The sequence below is a fragment of the Pteropus alecto genome, unplaced genomic scaffold, assembly GCF_000325575.1.
Source record: "Pteropus alecto unplaced genomic scaffold, ASM32557v1 scaffold43, whole genome shotgun sequence".
Lineage (NCBI taxonomy): Eukaryota > Metazoa > Chordata > Mammalia > Chiroptera > Pteropodidae > Pteropus > Pteropus alecto.
Genome location: NW_006435764.1, coordinates 4,825,445 through 4,843,417, shown reverse-complemented (window position 1 = coordinate 4,843,417; position 17,973 = coordinate 4,825,445). Strand labels below are relative to the sequence as shown.

The following is a 17,973-nucleotide window of genomic DNA, read 5'->3' as shown; positions in this document are numbered from 1 at the left end:
TGCGTAACTTCCGGAGAATACAGCGGTATGCCAGGAGAGAATAAATGCTAATACAGCGTATCTGCCCAGAGGGCCAGTTTAATTTAAAGATAAGTGATGTCAAGCATCATTTTTATATTAAAATAAATATGGACATATTACGGAGTAAAATGCAAATTTTGCATGAATTTCAAAAATAAAAGACTTTAAAGAAATCTCTCTCATTCTTTTCAGACCAGCACTGCTTCCCTCTACTCCCTCTGCCCCCCAATCCCTCATACCTGAACAAGATGCTTGTTTATCTTCCTCCAATCTAAGAGGTACTTGAGTGGGAAAGTTTGAGGAATGCTGTTTTATAGAAAAAACAAAACGAAGTGGAAACTTATGTGCCAGCCAATAGTAAGTGGAGATCTGAGGCTTTCACATTACCTACACTGGCAGGTGAGGCAGGCTGTGTCTAAGAGCTCTCTTACCGTATCTCACAGAATCAGTACACATATAGGCTTCTGGGTCAGAAAGTCTGGGGCTTGGGCCCTGGCTCTCCATTTTACTGCCTTTATGACCCTGGGTAAGTTACCCAACCTACCTGAGCCTTCATTTCCTCAGCTGTAAAATGGCAATTAAAATACGTACTTCACAGTGGTTGTGAGGAGTCTAAGAAATCATGTGGAGAAAGTGTTTTGCACAAGGTAACTACTAACGTGTTGGCTAATTTCCTGAATATATAAAGAGCATTGAAAAATCAAGAAAACAAAATAGTCATAACCAATTGAAAAGTGGGCAAAGGGCATGGGCATTTTACCGAAAAAGAAATAAAAACAGCTTTTAAATGTATGAAAGATGCAACTTCACTCATAAAAGAGAACACAATTCAAATAAGATACCATTTTTCACCTACTAGATGGTAAAGATTTAAAAATTTGATAACATTCTATCGTTGAGAGTGGGGAAAGTATAGTCATACAATTTTGATGATAATGCAAATTGTTACAATCTTTGTGGAGGGTGATTAGTAATAGCTACCAAAATTACAAATGCTTATGCTTAAACATAATTCCATTTCCAGAAATTTAAACTACAGAAATAGTTGCAATCCTAAATAGATGAACGAAGATGTTTTTAGAGCATTGTTTTTGTTTCTAAGTGTCTGATAATAAGGGATTAAATAAAATAAAAATACAATGAATACTATATAGCTATCAAAAAGACTAAAGCAGCTCTTTGTGTATTGATATGAGCTCAGGCATGAAAAAAGGAAAAAAACAGGGTACGGCATGCTACTATTGATGTAGCTAAAAATATGCATGGATAATATGTACATATGTGCTCATATGTGCATAGGCTATCTCTGAACTAGTTCATACAATGGCCTACGAGGCCTTACGTAATCTAACCTGCCCCTCGGTACCTTGTCATGACCCTTCTGACTCATCTCCTCCTCTTCCTTTGCTCCACCCACACTGGCCACCTTGCATTTCTGAGATACCTCAGGCTTCTACCTAAGGCTCTGCAGTGGCTGTCAGGACAGCTGTTGTCCCACATGTCCACAGAGCTCACTTCTTCCCCTCCTTCAAGCCTTGGTCAACTCTTACCTTCCCAGCGAGGCCTATACGGACCACCTTTGATCTCCTCTTACCCTATTCTTTTTTTTCCCCCACAATACTTACCACTCTCTAATATTCAATGTTCTTAGACACTATGTTTATGGTTTATTGTCTGTTTCCCCCCAGTAGAAATAAACTCTACAAAGGGTAGGGGCCTTTGTTTTGTTCAGTGATGCAGACTGAGCATAAACCACCTAGTAGGTACTCAATTATTATTTCCTGAATAAGGAAATGGAAAGATACACAAGAAACTGGTAACAGTTGTTACCCCCGGGGAGGGGAACGGAGGTCCTGGAGGGAGTGATGGAAAGGACACTTACTTTTCAGTACACACCCTTGTGTACTGTGAACCATGTACTTGTAGTAACTGGTAAAAGTTTAATTAAAATATTTAACTCCACCTACGGTATGCTAGAACTGGAAGTGGTGACAACCTGGACCCAACCCCTTCATCTGACATGTGACAGGTGCCGAGCAGTTAAGTAACTTGCCCAAGGTTACAGAGCCAGGATTTAACCCCATATCCGCTAACTCCAGAGCCCTAGCTCTTAACCATTATGCCACTGAGCCTTTTGATTTGGGGCCCTGTCGGTCAATTCACTGTAGTGTGATAGAAATGCCAAGGTATTCCGAAGGTGATGGTTTGCCTCTGTCTGATGTTTTCCATTACAATGAACTTCAAGGGATGGTCTCAGTTCTTTTGATATATGAGATATTGACTGTATTTTGCTTAGCTTGACATACATGAGAATGCTGGGTCTGGGGGTTGTTTAAGAGAATTTCGCTGTCAAAATAAAGTGTTGATCTCAGTCCCTTGATAGTTGAAAGCACAGTGTTCCTGAACCCTCAGATATTTCTTCTTCTAAAGCAGTCGAGAGGTCTGAACGAGCTGCTGGGTGTTGGGGAATTAGGGAGGGATTTGAAAGCACTTGGCCTGGTCAAAGAAGAATGGAGTTACTCCCAGGGTCTATTGCAGGTGAGCTGCTGAGCCTCCTGAACATGACTGACTGATAGGAAGCCTTCTGGGCCTGGACCAGGTGGCGCACCCGCCGCCGCTGCTGCAGCCAGTAGAGCATCTCCACTTTGTCGTGCTTCATCTTGTCCAGGTAGCGCCGCCCCTTGAAGGTCACTGGCTCATCAAAGATTAGCTCGATCTCCTCCAGGAGCGAAGCCAAAGGAGCCTCCAGTAGATTGAGCTTCCTATGCAGATGGCTGCGGATCTGATTTTCCTCCAGGAAGCGATTCAGACCCATGCCCATCTTTTGGAAGAAACGGTTGGGGTCAGAGGCCTGTCGCTCAAACCACTCCAGTTTCCCCAGCAACATCTCTCGAAGCTGAATGGGCTGCAGGGCCCGCTCCCAGGCACTCACCAGTGAAGGCAGCTGCCTCAGACGGGCATTGGAGCTGTACTTGATGGCTATGTCCAGCCGGTCCTTGTGGGGGACCTCAAGCATGGACCACAGCCGCTCCAGACGTTTCTGCAGGCTCTGGATTTTGTAGGGTTCTCCTAGGAGATTGATTCTCTTAGTTTCTTGCCTGTACCCAAGCACCGTGTTCCAATCCCATTCTCCTGGCACAAAGTCTGGCTCCTCATCTTTTAGCAATGGAGGAGGGTGCTGAATCTTTAGGGGCTCTTTGACAGGGGCCACGGTCTCCACAGGAACCTCCTCTTCATACATTTGGAAGATGACATGGAGGAAATCTGTCTCCTGGTTGGTGAGATACTTGAAATAGTCATCCGCAGACAAGGTGGTTTTCCACCAGTTCATCCACGAGGGCTTGTTTGCCTGCTTCTCCCAGGCTTTGCTTGTTTGGAGTGATGTGATGGACATCCTATCAGCATTGGGCTGTAAAATGTTTGCTCTCTGGGGATGAAGTCCAGCCAGCTTGGGGTTGATGACATATTGTTTCTCTTGACGTATAAAGGCTGAGGTCAGGAACATCGACCAGTCTTTACTGGCTGCAGGCTCAATCAGGGGTCCCTGCTCAAAAGAGAAGTGGTCAGTAGAGACACGGCTCATCAACTCCTTGTAGACCTCCCTGATGCTATTACCGACAAAGCGGTCAGTATCCATTTCCTCAATAAGTTTGGGATCCAGTTCGCCAGCCAGGTGGTTGTACAGGACTCCAGTCCCCTTGACGTGGAATGAATCCAAAAATTTTCTCTCAGAGATCTGTACACCAGCTGCCTGGACCACAGTCTGATTTAGCTTCAAAGTAACCGTCACTGGCTGTGGTTGAAGTGGAGGGGATTTGGGGCCCTGCTGCCTGGAGGCTTCTTCTTCATTCAACATTCGCTGCAGCTCTGCCATACAATGTGCTGCAGCTGGGCGGTGGGTCATGGCCCCCAGGAGCAGGGCCAGACCTGAGTCCAGCGGTGAGGAGCGAGTCCACTCCAATTTCATGTTCTTCATCATTTGCTTCAGGTCCTCAGTCACCGGGTCCCCTGCCAGCTCTGGTTTGCTCTCTGTAACCAGGACCAGCGGGGTTAAGGGACGAGGTGGGAGTGGAGGAAGGCCCAATTCATCTGCTAGCTTCCAGCCCTCACGCAGAGAGGGCATGGACTGGCCCTTCTGGAGCTGGGAGTAGAGAGGCAAATGGGAGACGGGGGGAGATTCGCTGGTGGGAGCCACGGAGTACACAATCTGTGAGGAACTGAAGCCGCTCTCTCTCTTCTTTTGCGCGGAGGACGGCAAGCGGAGAGGCTTTCTCCTCTTCAGCTTGGGGATGGACTTCAATTCCTTCACTGGGTCTGATTCGGGTTCACTGAGAAACTCTGGTGCGCGGCTGAGTTGGATGAGGTAGCTCAGGTTGAGGTTGCAGCATGGCCCTTGGGTGATGCTGGTGCCTTGAGGCCATGGCTTGAAAGCCGCAGGGGGGCCGATGGGGCGCAGCTTGTATAAGCCGCCCTTGGCCTGCTCTACCTTCAGCAGGGCGCGGAAGTCGGCGAGCAGGGTACGGTAGACATCAGGGCTGGTGAGGAAGACCGCGCAGTCCTTGGCGAGGCTGGCGGTCAACCGGGTGAGTGTGGCTGATTCGGTGAAGACCTCTGAGGTGGCGGACATGGTCTTTAGCAGGTGCAGGTAGCGTAAGAAGAGCTGCTCGCAGCTCAGCAGCACGTAGACCAGGAGCCGCTTCCGCAGCCTCTGGTTGTCCAAGTGGCTCAGACTAGGCTCGGGGGGTGGCTCCCGCCAGCTGCACTTTAGCTCGTCCAGGATGACCTTTGTGAAACGTTGTCGGCCCTCGGGAGGCATCCGCTCCGTCAGCCCGCTGCTGGCCAGCCGCTTGGCCACCCGGCGGCACAGTGATGCCACTGTCAGCCGCGAGACGGGCAGGGGCAGTAGCATCGGGACGTCCAGCGACAGGCGCTTCTGAGACTCTGGGCGCGTCGGCTTGCGGGGAAAGAGCGACAGTGGACGCAGCAACTGGTGGTAAAACTGCTGGAGCTCGGATTCCTGTTTAAAAGGATCCATTTTAGCGCTGGCGGCGCAGGCCACAGATGCAGAGGCGACCAAGTGGTTACTAAGACAACCAGGGGGCCGGACGTCCGCAATGCGCCTGCGCGGCCCTTGCTCTCCGCCCAGTGGCCGTGAGGGGGGCGGGGGGCGGGGCCTTGCGTGCGCGCGCACCTGGAGGCGAGGCGAAGGCCAGCTTTCGAGGCTCCGCCTCTTCGCGACCCTGTCCCAGGTTTGCGTTGCAGGTTTCCAGCAGTTCGCGTCCTTCCGCCAGTGACTGGGTCCGAGATGGCATCGGATTCGGGGAACCGTGGGACCGCCTGCACGGTGAGGGTCGAGGCCTCGTGTGGGATCCTCGCCGGGCAGAGAGCCCCGGCCCCTAGGGGTGATCGTTAACTCGCGAAGGGGGTTGGGGTGAGGGGGGAGAATCAGGCATCAGGGGCGAGGCCTGGGGCTCCGGCGTGAAACAGGTGCCAGAGTAGCAGGGTCCTTGGCGTTAATATATGCGGCTGTTGGTCCTGAAGTGATCTTGAGTGATAATGACGAAGGCGCTTGAGGAAGGGTCACGTGGAGTGTTTCCCCAGGCCTTTGGGGTGGTCCTAGGAGGTTATGAAACTTACGCAAGAGGGGTCCCCAGATCTCATCGGCCGGTCACTGCCGCCCTTGCAGCTGGAGTTTGCAGTGCAGATGACCTGTCAGAGCTGCGTGGACGCGGTGCGCAAGTCCCTGCAAGGGGTGGCAGGTAAGAGCCACATAAATTTTCAGCGGACAGTCTAAAGTCCTCTGGGAGAGGCGGGCAAATCTCGTAGACTAACCCTCGTCCCATTTTACAGATGCAGAAATTGAGACCCAGAGAGAGGAAGGAATATGCTCAGAATCACATAAAGACCCAGAGGCAGAGTTTGGAGTACAGGTCTCAAGCCTGCCCTGCCAGCAACTAATTGCCTGTTCTTCTAGTGTCTTAAACCTCAAATGCCTGGAGAGTGAGGAGCTAGGCTGAGTGTAGCCCCACCTACAGAGGGAGTTCCTTGGAAAATAGGCTGTTCTTGCTTGTTAAAACAGCATAATCTCGACAAAGCAAAAGGCAGCCCTGGCCATGTTCCATCCTAGGCAGCTCCTGATTCTCAAAATCCAGCTAACTAGCTGGTCTGGAGGTGACCTAGCACAATCGGAAAGATCTAAGAAGGCATAGCCACCAGCATGGCACTGGGAACTGCATTCCTTTGTGCTAAATGTGCGTTCATCCAGTCATTCAGCAGGTATGGACCAGATGCTGGGGGCTTTTTAGGGAGAAGGGTTCACAGGTGTTTCAGGTACAGTCCCTGCCTTAGGTAAAGATGAGCATACAAGCATTGCTCGTGAACGAGCAGTTCTGGGAGGAGCTGAGATGAAGCGGGGACAGTGATGACACTCAGTTCTGTATAGGACAGCAGTGTGTCACAGTTGTTAGGGATGTGTGCTTTAGAGTCAGACTGGATTCAAATCCCCTTTTGCCACTTAATGGCACTGAGGCCTCATGCATGTTACTTTTTGCGCCTCTTTCTTCAGTATTTAAATGGACGTGATAATGGAAGCTACTCCAGAAGATTGTGGTGCAGAGTAAATTAATTATCACTTTAGAAAAGTCTTTGGCATGTAATGAGAGCCCACTAAATCCTAGGAAGTATGAGAGGAGGAGCTTATAGGTGATAAACTGGCTGGACAGAGGTAATAGGGGACAGATCTTGAAGCTGGGTTTGCTACGTGTTTCAGGGATGGTGAGTGAGGGTCTGCGGAGATTCATTTCACCGAAAGAAGCTTTCCAAGGATGTTGGGCTCTCCACTTCCTGGAAAATATTCTTGCTGGGACAGCAGACAGCTGGACTTTCTGTTGAACACAGGGCAATTTTTAGTTCTCAGAAGGTTTCTTAGGCACAGGAAAAAAATGCTGGTGACTCCACATTTTTCGATCTGAGTAACTGGAGCCAGCTTGGCTTTTCCACGGGCTGAGCAGGGAAATTGTAGTTTCTCACAATGTGGAGAGAGAGATTTGCCCTCTCCAGTAGGCTCTGGGGCCCTGGGGAAGAGCGCTCTGCTCCTTTCGTAGGTGTAAGTGGAAGGAGCTCCCAGCCCGAGGCTCACTTCCTTGAACTGTTATCACACATGCTGGGGTTCACGTGGCCTTATCTTTTCTTCCTCACTGGGCCGTGAAGTAAACAAGGGCTGACCTGGCCACACTCTGTGGTTCACCAGCCAAACTGAACTGCTGCTTAGCTGGAGAGCCAGCCTCTTTTTGGTTCAGACTCAGGTCAGGAGTTCAGGAAGCGCATAGTTACAAAGAACTTCCTACTTGGAGCCCTCTCATTTCAGGAGCAGAGAATCGGCAGATCAGGAACTCACCTGCACCGAAGCCAGTCTGTCATAAAGTCTTGTCTGCTGTATGTCTAAAACATACTCAGAATCCAGCTTCTCTACTTTGGCCTTCACACCAATCCAAAGCCACCTCACCTCTCCCTGACCCATACAAGATCCTTCTCTTTGAGCTCCCTGTTGCCTCTGGTGCCCCCTCTAATAGCTTTTCCACGTAAAAGCCAGAGTGATTTGTAAAGTCACACGTCAGATAATGTGGCTACCCTGTTTTAAAATCCTCTAGATGCAATGTTTAAGAGCTTCCCGTGGACCAGGCGCTGTTCCAATTGCTAAATATGAAATAACTCATTTAGACCTCAAATAACCTTCCGAAGTAGGTAGTATTACTCTCTCCATTTGCAGATGAAGAAGCTGAATAGAAAACTCAGCAGAAAGGTTGAGTAACTTGTGTAAGGCCGCACAGCTAGTATGTGGCAGACCTAGGATTTCAACTCATGAGCTCACACTCTCCCTCTGTAGGTGGGGCTACACCACTGTCCACTATAGCTTCCCCAAAAGACCACCCGTTGCATTAAAATTAAAATCCAGATTCTCGCTTGTTGCCGACAAGGCTTTATTTGATCGGTCTCCACTTATAGCTCCAGATCTTACTATTCTCTTTACTCCCAGGTTCAGCCACACTTGCCTTTGCTAAAATGTGCCGATGTTGTTCCTGCCTCAGGATCTTTGCCCATGCCGTTCCCTCTGCTGGAATGCCCTTCCCTGGCTACATTCAGGCCTTTGCTTAAAGGCTCAGAGGGCCTTTGACCAGCCTATCTAAGTGGCTCACCCCCAAGTTGTTCCCTAATACCCGTTTCATTGGTCACACTTTTCACTGAGTCTCATGCGCATCTTTGATATCCGTATTCCTGCCCTGGAGTGTGTGCTGCTGTGTTGGGCAGAGACATCACCAGACTTGTTCCCAGCTCTATCCCCACTGCTTGGAACATGGCGCATGATAGGTGCTTCCTGGACTATGGTTAAATAGATGAACAGGCGAGTGAGTAAATGAAACCTCTTTTACTGCATCCTTATCTGAGCCCTCAGAGCCTCAGACAATCAGTCCCTTGGGGCCCAAGCCTGCTTCCTTGGGACAAGGGGACCAAGCATCAGCTTTGGGGTTAGACAGGCTACCTTCCAAGCTTTGTGACCTCAAGCTAGTTGCATAACCCTCTAGTGTCATTTCCTCACCTGCCAGATGACAGTGTCACCGTCCTGATGGGTGTAAAGCAGAGCACACAGTTCTTGGCATGCCCTGCAGGCTCAGGCCACAAGAGTTCCCTGCCATCCTGTCCACACCCCACTTTGCATCAGAAGGCACCTCTAGGTGGACCTGGAACTCCAAGGTTACACAGGCTGTTGGGCGGCCCAGGATGAGATGTTGTGTGAAATGAGGGACAGTTTAGTTATTTGGAGGGTTTTCTTCTCACAGAATTGCCCCATACTTGCAGGGGAGGACATATACCCAACTGATCTCTTACACATTCTGCCTGTCCCCCAGCAGTGTCATGGATGCTGCAGGGGATCTGAAGAAGCAAGCCAATGAGACCTTTTGTAACCACAGGCCGCGTACTCCCGTCTCTCAGGTGCTGGCTTCTCTCAGTAGCATCTCCGTTTTGCCTCCTTTGAGCAGGAAGGAGTGTGACAGCTGAGGTACCTGGTCTGTACCCTGGGAGTTATTCCCTTCTCTGCCTGATGGTTAATGCAGGCATAGCCTGAGTTCTTCCACAGCCTACAAGCTCTCTGAGGACTAGGCCCAGTGCTTTCCCTGACCTGGCTTCCTCCGTGCCAAACGCACACTTGTTGAAAGACTACAGAGGAGGGAAGCCAGGGATGCAGGGAATGCCAGGGGTCAGTGTCGCCATCCTGAAACGCCTCGTTTAACCTGCATCTCCTGTGTCACCCATGGCTCCCCCGGGCTTCACCCTTCAGAGCAGCAAATACGCGGAGAGCAAAGCAGAATGGTTGTAAGCCCTGCAGGTGAGAACAGCATTTAGGGTTCCCCACCCACCCCCTGTGTGCTGGCTGAGGATTTAAGAGTTCTCTTAAAAGACTCGGGAGCCCCAAATAGCCAAATGAAAGAGAAGTCCCTTCTCTTTCTTCTTTGAGTTGGCTCAGTGTTCCTCAGAGCTAAGCATGTGGCACAATCATCCCACAGGCTGTGTACACACAGGGGTGACTTTGGGGATTTGCGGGGCACTGGGACACACTGACTTTTGAACCTGACCCTGTGGACTACCCAGAGCTTCTGTCCTCATAGAGGATTGTAATCGGTGCAGCGCAAGTTACGTTGGGGAGTGGGAGCTGCAAGGAGGGCAGAGGAGGGGGTCCCAACCCAGCCTGGAGGCTGGGGGCTGCCTCTCAGGGTGAGCAGCATCCAGGTGAAGTGCTTGGGCTCCGGAGCTAGGCTGCCTGGGACGAATTCCAGTCCTGCAGGTTGCTACAATTGACTTTGTGCAAGTTTCTTCATTTCTCTGTGCCTCAGTTTCCTCATCTGTAATATTGGGAATAAGAGTACACATCTCACAAGGTTACTTGAACATGAAATGAGTTACTTACTACAGGTAAAGTGCGAAAAAGCCCTCAGGGCTTGCTCAGTAAATGTTAGCTCTCGTGAAGATGGTGATAGCCGCCTTTCTTATGTGTAAACCAGCTTTATTGAGTATAATTCATATGTCATGAAGTCCACCCATTTCAAGTATGCCATTCAGTGCTTTTTAATACATTCACAGAGTTGTATAACCATCACCACTATCAATTTTATATTTCTTCACTTCATGAAGAAACGGTATCCTTTAGCTAGAAATTATATCCTCCAATTCTCATACTCCCTGATGTACTTTGTGTCTCTATAATAGAGTTACCTATTCTGGACATTTCATCCAGAATGACATCTAATATGTGGTCTTTTAGGACTGGCTTTCCTGTAACATAATGTTTTCAAGCTTCGTTTTTCAGCATGTCACCCTGCTTCAGTTCTTTTTGTGGCTGAATAGTATTTCATCGTGTGGAGATACCACATTTATCCATTCTTCGGTAGATGGGCCTTTGAGTTGTTTTCACCTTTTGACTGTCATGAATAATGTGTTTATTGAGAGCCCACGTTTATAAAAATATTTTTAAAAGAATGATCTATGTTTCAAAAATTATAAATAGTGCCTGGCATAAGGACTCACTATAATCCTGGGAGTGAGGTGGCATTATCTCCACTTTTTAAAGAAACGGACTCAGGTTAAGGGCCTTACACAGCTAGAAAGCAGCTTCTGAACCTGCCTCCAGCCATGAGAAGGTTGATGAAGATGGAGATTAGGAGACGCCCTGTTTCTCTCTTCCCTGTTCCCAGCATAGGGCGCCTGCCCTCTGCTGCCCTCTGCCCGCTCTCTCCTCCCAGGTATCCACGGTGTGGAGGTGCAGTTGGAGAACCAGATAGTCCTGCTGCAGACCACCCTGCCTAGCCAGGAAGTGCAGGCCCTCCTGGAAGGCACTGGGCGGCAGGCGGTGCTCAAGGGCATGGGCAGTGACTTACTGCGTGAGTAACCACTGTGGCCTTGTCTTTGCCTCTCTGGGAGGGAGGTGGCCTGGGGATGGTACAAATCTAACCTAGGATTTGGGGGCTTTGGGTTGGAGAGGCTTTGGGGAAGGCGTAAAAGTTATGTGGGGTTCTCTCTATGCCCGCCCCCAGCTTATGAAGGGGTGGGGCTGGGTGAGGTAGCGAGCCAACTTGGATGTCTAATACATTGCAGAGAATCTGGGGGCAGCAGTGGCCATTCTGGGGGGACCTGGCCCTGTGCAGGGGGTGGTACGCTTCCTACAGCTAGCCCCTGAGCGCTGCCTCATCGAGGGGACCATTGATGGCCTGGAGCCTGGGTTGCACGGACTACATGTCCACCAGTTTGGGGACCTCACGAAGAACTGCAACAGGTAAGTCGTCTATAACCTCCCTTGTAGAATCCTTATTCTCCCAGTCGTGCACCTACTATGTGCAGGGGGCTGTATTGAATCCTTTACACACACTGTGATACTTGTTACTCACAAGTACCCTGTGAGGCATATGCACATAGGCCCTGTGTACAGATGAGGCAACTGAGGCTCGAAGAAGTTAAATGACTTGTCAAAGGCCCCAAAGAATGTAAATAGTAAAGTGGGGATTTGAACCAAAATCTGACCTGGATGCTCCTGCTCTTAGCCACCTTTACTGCCTCCGAGATGGAAGGTAACACCCGGACATGAGAAGGGCAGGTCCCTGTGTCGTGGTGTTTGTCATGCTGTGGTACAATTAGTCGTTGACTCAGCTGTGTCTCCCCTGCAAGCCTATCGAGGGCAGGACCCATGTTCGATTCTTCTTGGTACCCTCAGACCAAAGCCTATCATAGAGAGGGCCTGTTTGTTGAATGAATGAATGAATGAATGAGTGAATGAAACAAATGTAGGGGATGGGTCACTTGGCCTATGAATTGCTGTTTTGCTGCCCACCTGCTGCCTTGTCTTCTTAGCTGTGGGGACCACTTTAACCCTGATGGAACGTCTCATGGGGGCCCGCAGGATGCTCACCGGGTGAGTGCTCGTCTGGGCGAGGCTTGGGCTGAGGGAGCCCAAGATCTCAGAGGCAGAGCAGGCAGCTCTTGGCACCTTTGGGCGAGATTCCTTTTTGGTGGGGTCTTTTCCTTTCACTTCCTTTTGTTCCCTTTAGAAGCATTTATTGACACTTCCTGTGTTCAAGGTCTGCCCCCTAGGCACTCCCAGTCCTGTGGGGTTGGAGGGGCACGGGCAGCATGTTGAAGTTGAAGGTTTTCCCTGAACTAAATAGCCATTCCCGACGCTCCAACTCCTGGTCCTGGAGTTTCCTTCTGTCCCTCCCTTCCTCCCTCCCTCCCTCCTTTCCTTCCTTCCTTCTTTCCTTCCTTCCTTCCTCTTTCTCTCTCTCTCTTTCTTTTTTTTTTTTTTATAAGCAAGGCAACCCTTGGTTGACCTCACAGATTGCAAGGACCTTGTCAGCTTACAATCTCTTATTTTTTATTTTTTATTTTACGCCTACAGCACCTGGTCTTCTTAGGTAGTTTCCCATCCAAGTACTAACCAGGCCCGACCCTGCTTAGCTTCCAAGATCAGACGGGATCCGGCATGTTCAGGGTGGCATGGCCGTAGAGTGGAGTTTCACTTTTCACCAGAGAAGTGCTTTCCCCATCAGCAGCGAAGTCACATGCTGCCTTAATGATTTTTGCCTAACCTGAGTACTGCTTGTTCTGTTACTCAATGTTTTGATTTAAATTGACTCATTTTTTCCTTAGGTAAATTTAGTTATTTTTAGTATTTTAACCTGTCACAGAAAGTTTCACACAGATTCCAAAGTAAAGAAACTACTGTCCCGAACCCCCGGGTCCCTGTTACTGAGTTTCAAGTCACCACCTCATGGCTGGGCCTGTTTTGTCTACACCCCAGACCTTGTCCACCATTATTTTGAAGCAAATCAAGTCATTATTTTATGTAGTAAAGATAGATTTATTTTTAACAAGAAACTTGATATTGCCACAGAGAATGGCGAACCAGTACTTCTAGCCGTAATGGGAGGATCTTTGTAGAAATAAATCAGTGCAGGGCTACAAGTGTTCTCAGAGTCCTGCTGGGGATTGAGGTCCCCCTTTGTCTTTTGTTAAAGTGATTAGCGAATGTTAGACAGAGCCGTGTCAAAGACCTGTTACCACCAAACTAAAACTTTGTCCCAGATGTCAAGCCAAAGAGGACTGCCTCCTCTCCTGGGGATTTGATGTTTCCTAGTGGACACACACCTAAGACCATCTTCCACTTCCGGTGGTATGTGCTCCCCCGACATGGGGATTTGGTACCAGGAAGGCTCTAGGGCCTGGTTCTAAGAACCGGTGACTCCTCTTTATGCCCTCCCAGGACTCAGGCTTCCTTGCTTTTTATTTTCTATCTTGATGAAAATTTGCAGGCTTCTGACGCAAGACAAGTGAAAACATGGTATGTGTTTCTTAATTCATATAACTGATTTTTTGTACTTTTCACAGCTCTGTCATATTTTTCATGGTCAAAAGTTTTTATTCCAACCCCTGCTCCCCCCAAAGTTGGAGAAGCCTTTCTGTCAGGTCCATTGTACAGTCCCATGCTTGCGTTTAGTGTATTAGTTATCTATTGCTGTGAATCCAATTACTCCACTCTTAGGGGTTAAAACACCAAGCACTTATCAACTCATAGCTTCTCTGGGTGCAGCTTAGTGAGGATTGGAACGTCTGGCTCTCGGTTTCTCACAGCCTTCAGCCAAGATGTTGGCTGGGGCTATAGGACTGCCAGGCTCAAGGTGGGGACGGTCTGCTTCCATGCTTGCTCACGCTGCTATTGGCAGGCCTCGAGGCTTCCCTGGCTCTTGGCCAGATGTCAATCCTTGGCCACGTGGGCCTCTCCCTAGGGCAGCTCACAACGTGGCAGCTGGCTTCCTTCAGCAAGTAAATGAGAGAGCAAGGGAGGGCATCCAAGACCAAAGCCACACTCTTTTGTAACCTAATCTCGAGTGTGACACTGGGTCCCGTCCGCACTCAGCGGGAAGCATACAAGTATATGAATACAAGGAAGTGCTGCTTAAGCCTGTCTTCCTCACAGAGCCTTGAAAGGTGCTGAGCCAGAATTAAGCAGGTGAAGAGTTGGGGGGCTGGTAGTGGCAGGCTTAGCAGAGACCTGGAGGCATGAACCAGCAAGGAGCATCTGGGAACTGCAGACTATGTTGCTTATGAAGCGGAGGTTTCTGAAGGACAAGAGATGACCTATGCCCTGGGCCAAGGCCCCTCTCAGGGCCGGGAATCAGAAGGGGCTGGAGTCAGCTGGAGTCCGGTGTAGATGGAAGAAGACTTGAGCAAGAGCTGTATGGCCAAGGCTGCCATGATGACTGGCAGGTTCGTTTTAGATTTCAACATCTGGTTTTGGACAGATGTGTGAGAATTTACATCCGAGCCTGGTTGTCCCTTTGCATGTCTTCGAACTGGTCTCAGCTTTCTTCCCTCCTCTCGTTGTCCCCCTCCAGTTCTTTCTCTTCATGTACCGTACTAGAGGGATCGCTGCAAAACATTGGGTCACCATGTCATACCCCTCCCTGAAACTCTTCTTGGCTCCCCTGCGCCGAGGGTACCAGGCTCTGCCCAGTTGCTTGGTGTGACATTCAAGGCCATCCGGCCCAGTTCTATCCACCCACATGGAGGGGAGGGACTGGGAAGGCGGCCTCACCTGACCCTTTGCTGCACTGCCCACTGCTGCTCCCTCAGCCCAGTCCTGAAAACACTCCCCAAGGCTCAGTGTCCTCGCCTCCCCCTCCTTGATCTTTCTACCATAAAAGCCCCCAATACAGGGCATAACAAAAAGTACCAGATGTAAGCAGCAGATGTCTCTCTGAGAAAACAAGATAAAGGAGAAATGGCTCTTCTTGCTGCTCGTCAGACCCATCATATAGTGACATGCTTTGTGACCATACTTTTCAGCAAGGCCTTATGTACCACCCACAGTGGTATAGGTACTTGTTTCTGCCCAAGGTGTCAGGTTGGAGACAATTTATTTACACAGATGTGAGTCTCTGGGACTCACCAGTAAGGTCTACTACACACTCAGTGTTGGACTAAATAATCACTGTCTGTTCCACATCGAGCTCCCACCGAGCTGCGACCCCTTGAGGGTGGTGACCACGTATGCACCCACATGCCTGGCAGAGGGTGCCTGATGTAGGAGCTGCTCTGTAGATGTGTTATGGCATTTTTATTACCTTCAAGGGAGAAGGTGGCAGAGCCGGCTTCTGGAGGGACACAATAGGCCCTTTGCCCCTTGACTTTCTTCTCTCTGCTTCCGGAGGCCGGAAGTCAGGAAAGGATGCTGGTCTGATGGTCAAGAAGCCAAGCTTGTCCATCTTAAGCCCAGGAGAATTACAGACTGTGGAGGCCTCACAGAGTCAGCAGGAGGCTAGAGAACCGGACTTGGAGAGAAACAGGAACTGGGCTGGCTTCTGAGACTGGGGTGCAAGGCTGGGCGATGGCCTCGTAGGAGAAACGGTCTTGACTTCCTAGGAACGGAGTCACTGGCTGTTTTCAGTGGACTGTCATTCTGCCCAGCGTTTCAGATCCGGGTGCCAGCATCCAGTGCCTTCCTTATGTCCTGGGCTATCCCTTCACCCTACCTGACGATACCCACAGGGGGACACTGGTACTTTTGGGAAGGGGAATCCGATACTGAAAAGCCAGAAGGTAGCAGCCATGCCCCACGTGCTCCTCTTCCCTGGCTCTCATTGCAGCACCGGGGAGACCTGGGGAACGTCCGTGCGGATGCTGACGGCCGAGCCAACTTCAGGATAGAGGACGAGCAGCTAAAGGTAGGATGGAAAAGAAAGTGGGGACCTTTCCTCACAGGTCCACTGTCTAAGGCTGTTGTCTCCCCTCAAAGATATGGGATGTGATTGGTCGAAGCCTGGTCATCGATGAGGGAGAAGACGACCTGGGCCGGGGTGGCCATCCCTTATCCAAGATCACAGGGAACTCAGGAAAGAGGTAGGTAATGCCACCCCCAGCAAGAGGCCGTGCGTGCGGAGACCTGGAGGGGCCCGGACAAGTACCCACCCTTGACCACACATCCTTCTGCAGTTTGGCCTGTGGCATCATCGCACGCTCCGCTGGCCTCTTCCAGAACTCCAAGCAGATCTGCTCCTGCGACGGCCTCACCATCTGGGAGGAGCGAGGCCGGCCCATTGCTGGCGAGGGGCGAAAGGAGCCGGCCCAGCCCCCTGCCCACCTATGAGTTTGGCCTCAGCCTCGAGTCTCTTACTGCTCCCAGTGAAAGTGTGCCGTCCACTTCTGGGGGTGAGGAGAGGGAGGCCCCTGTCCGGTCCGAGGAGAACTAGGATACGGGGTGTGCAGGAGTGGCTGTGATGCTCCCTTGGCCAATTAAAGTTTTATTTTCATATGGAACTTTGTGTTTTGTCTGTGTCTCTATGGCCCTTAAATGAGCTCGGCGAACACAGTCCCTCTGCCTCTGCCCTCCCCTTCGTGGGCCAGCTCTTGGCTTTGGAGCCAAACAAAACTGAATTCAAATCCACCCACCTCCTCAGGCTGTATCTTCCTCCTTGAGGTCACAATGAAGGGCCATAGCAGTTATATTTCTCTTTGTGGCCTGTCCCCCGCCCCTCACCGTAGCCAGTTAGAACCAAGATGAACACCTGACTCATGCAGGGCCTTGCCTTCCCTGAGAAAGCCGAGCAGATGCAGCTTCAGTTTCTCCCTATGGCTGCATCTGCCACATGGGGCTATGGGGGCTGCAGGCAGCCTCTTCTCCCTGCCTTATCAACTTAAATGAGTATCCACATCTGCCGAGGAGGATGAATGAGGTGGATGCACAAGGAGAACCTAAGAGTTGCTGGACAATGCCAGACGTACAAGCGTCCCCCCAACTCTAGGCCTTTCTTGAGGCCAGCTATCTCCTGACCTGTGGTTCAAGAGACACTCCTGTATCCTCCCAGTGCACCCCTCCCCCTTTTTAAAAATTAATCTGGCTTGAGTTGATTTCTTTACTCACAAGTAAAAGACTTCTCATTAATAAGCGAAGTGCTTGGCCCAGGGCCTGGCACATGGCAAGTCAAGGGAGCAGTGGCTGTGATTCTGAGGCCAAACGGGGTCCTGGAGGTAGCCCCAGCCTGACTGCCCTCTCAGAGATAGCTGACATCCACAGACTAGTGTCAGGCTTGCTTATGACAAAGCTGCTTTAATGACACAGCGAACTGTTGGAGTTCAAACTTTGCCCCCTACGCTGCCTACTTGAATCTGGTGGGTGGTTTTATAGTTAGTTGGCCTTGGCTTAGATGCACCTGGCTCTGTTCCCATTCTCCAGGCCCTGCCTGGTTCCCCCTGAAGGCTGCTGGCTGTACCTCTAGCCCCAGCCCTTGGACGCTGCTTTTTTTGCCAAGCCTATGCTGGTTGCTTCCCAGCTCCCCTTGGTTCCTGGGAAACCAAATCTTTCTAAGCCTGGGGCCCATGCGTCTTTCCCCATAGCCCAATCATTGTAGACACTCCTCTTAGACTCTGCCTACAGCCAACCCCTGACCTGTTCTCACCTTCCTTGTGGAATTATAGCTGGATTTAACCCTTTTATGTCTAAACTGTTCACTATTCCCTACTGATCTGTTTCAACTCTTAAGGAATCAACATCCCCATTAGTTTTCTCTTTCTGAACTCTCAGCCGTGTGGTGTTCAAACTCTGTTTTTAATCGCAAAATACTGTTCAAACATTTTGAAGCCCCATCTTTAAAGCAGTAGTGGAACTGCAGCCAAGGATGCTTAGCCCTGATAGTGATTATTAAGTGCCAGGCTCTGTTGTAAGCACTTCACATGCTGTAATTCATTTAATCCCCATGACAAAACTACAAGGTGGATTCTGTTATCATCTCATGTTACAGATGAGGAAACTGAAGCACAGAGTGGTTATGTAACTTGCTCAAGGTCACACAGCTAGTAACATGACCGAATCTAGCTAGATTCAGACGCAGGCGGTATGGCTTCAAGTCTATG

At 50.0% G+C, this 17,973-nt stretch overlaps 2 protein-coding genes and 1 pseudogene across 2 annotated transcripts; 1 reads left to right on the top strand and 2 right to left on the bottom strand.

Moving 5' to 3' along the window:
- Positions 1-877: 877 nt before the first annotated feature.
- CCDC87 (coiled-coil domain containing 87) lies at positions 878-5,093 on the bottom strand. The gene has a single exon (XM_006911310.3). The coding sequence runs from the start codon at positions 5,054-5,056 to the stop codon at positions 2,522-2,524; it is 2,535 nt and encodes an 844-aa protein (XP_006911372.1). The 5' UTR covers positions 5,057-5,093; the 3' UTR covers positions 878-2,521.
- Positions 5,094-5,203: 110 nt separating this feature from the next.
- CCS (copper chaperone for superoxide dismutase) lies at positions 5,204-16,380 on the top strand. The gene is made up of 8 exons (XM_006911048.3): positions 5,204-5,365; positions 5,708-5,780; positions 10,818-10,955; positions 11,170-11,347; positions 11,920-11,980; positions 15,711-15,788; positions 15,860-15,963; positions 16,057-16,380. Exons 1-8 carry the CDS (start codon positions 5,327-5,329, stop codon positions 16,208-16,210), a joined length of 825 nt encoding a protein of 274 aa, XP_006911110.1. The 5' UTR covers positions 5,204-5,326; the 3' UTR covers positions 16,211-16,380.
- Positions 12,455-12,573, bottom strand: LOC112479308 (annotated as a pseudogene).
- Positions 16,381-17,973: the final 1,593 nt, after the last annotated feature.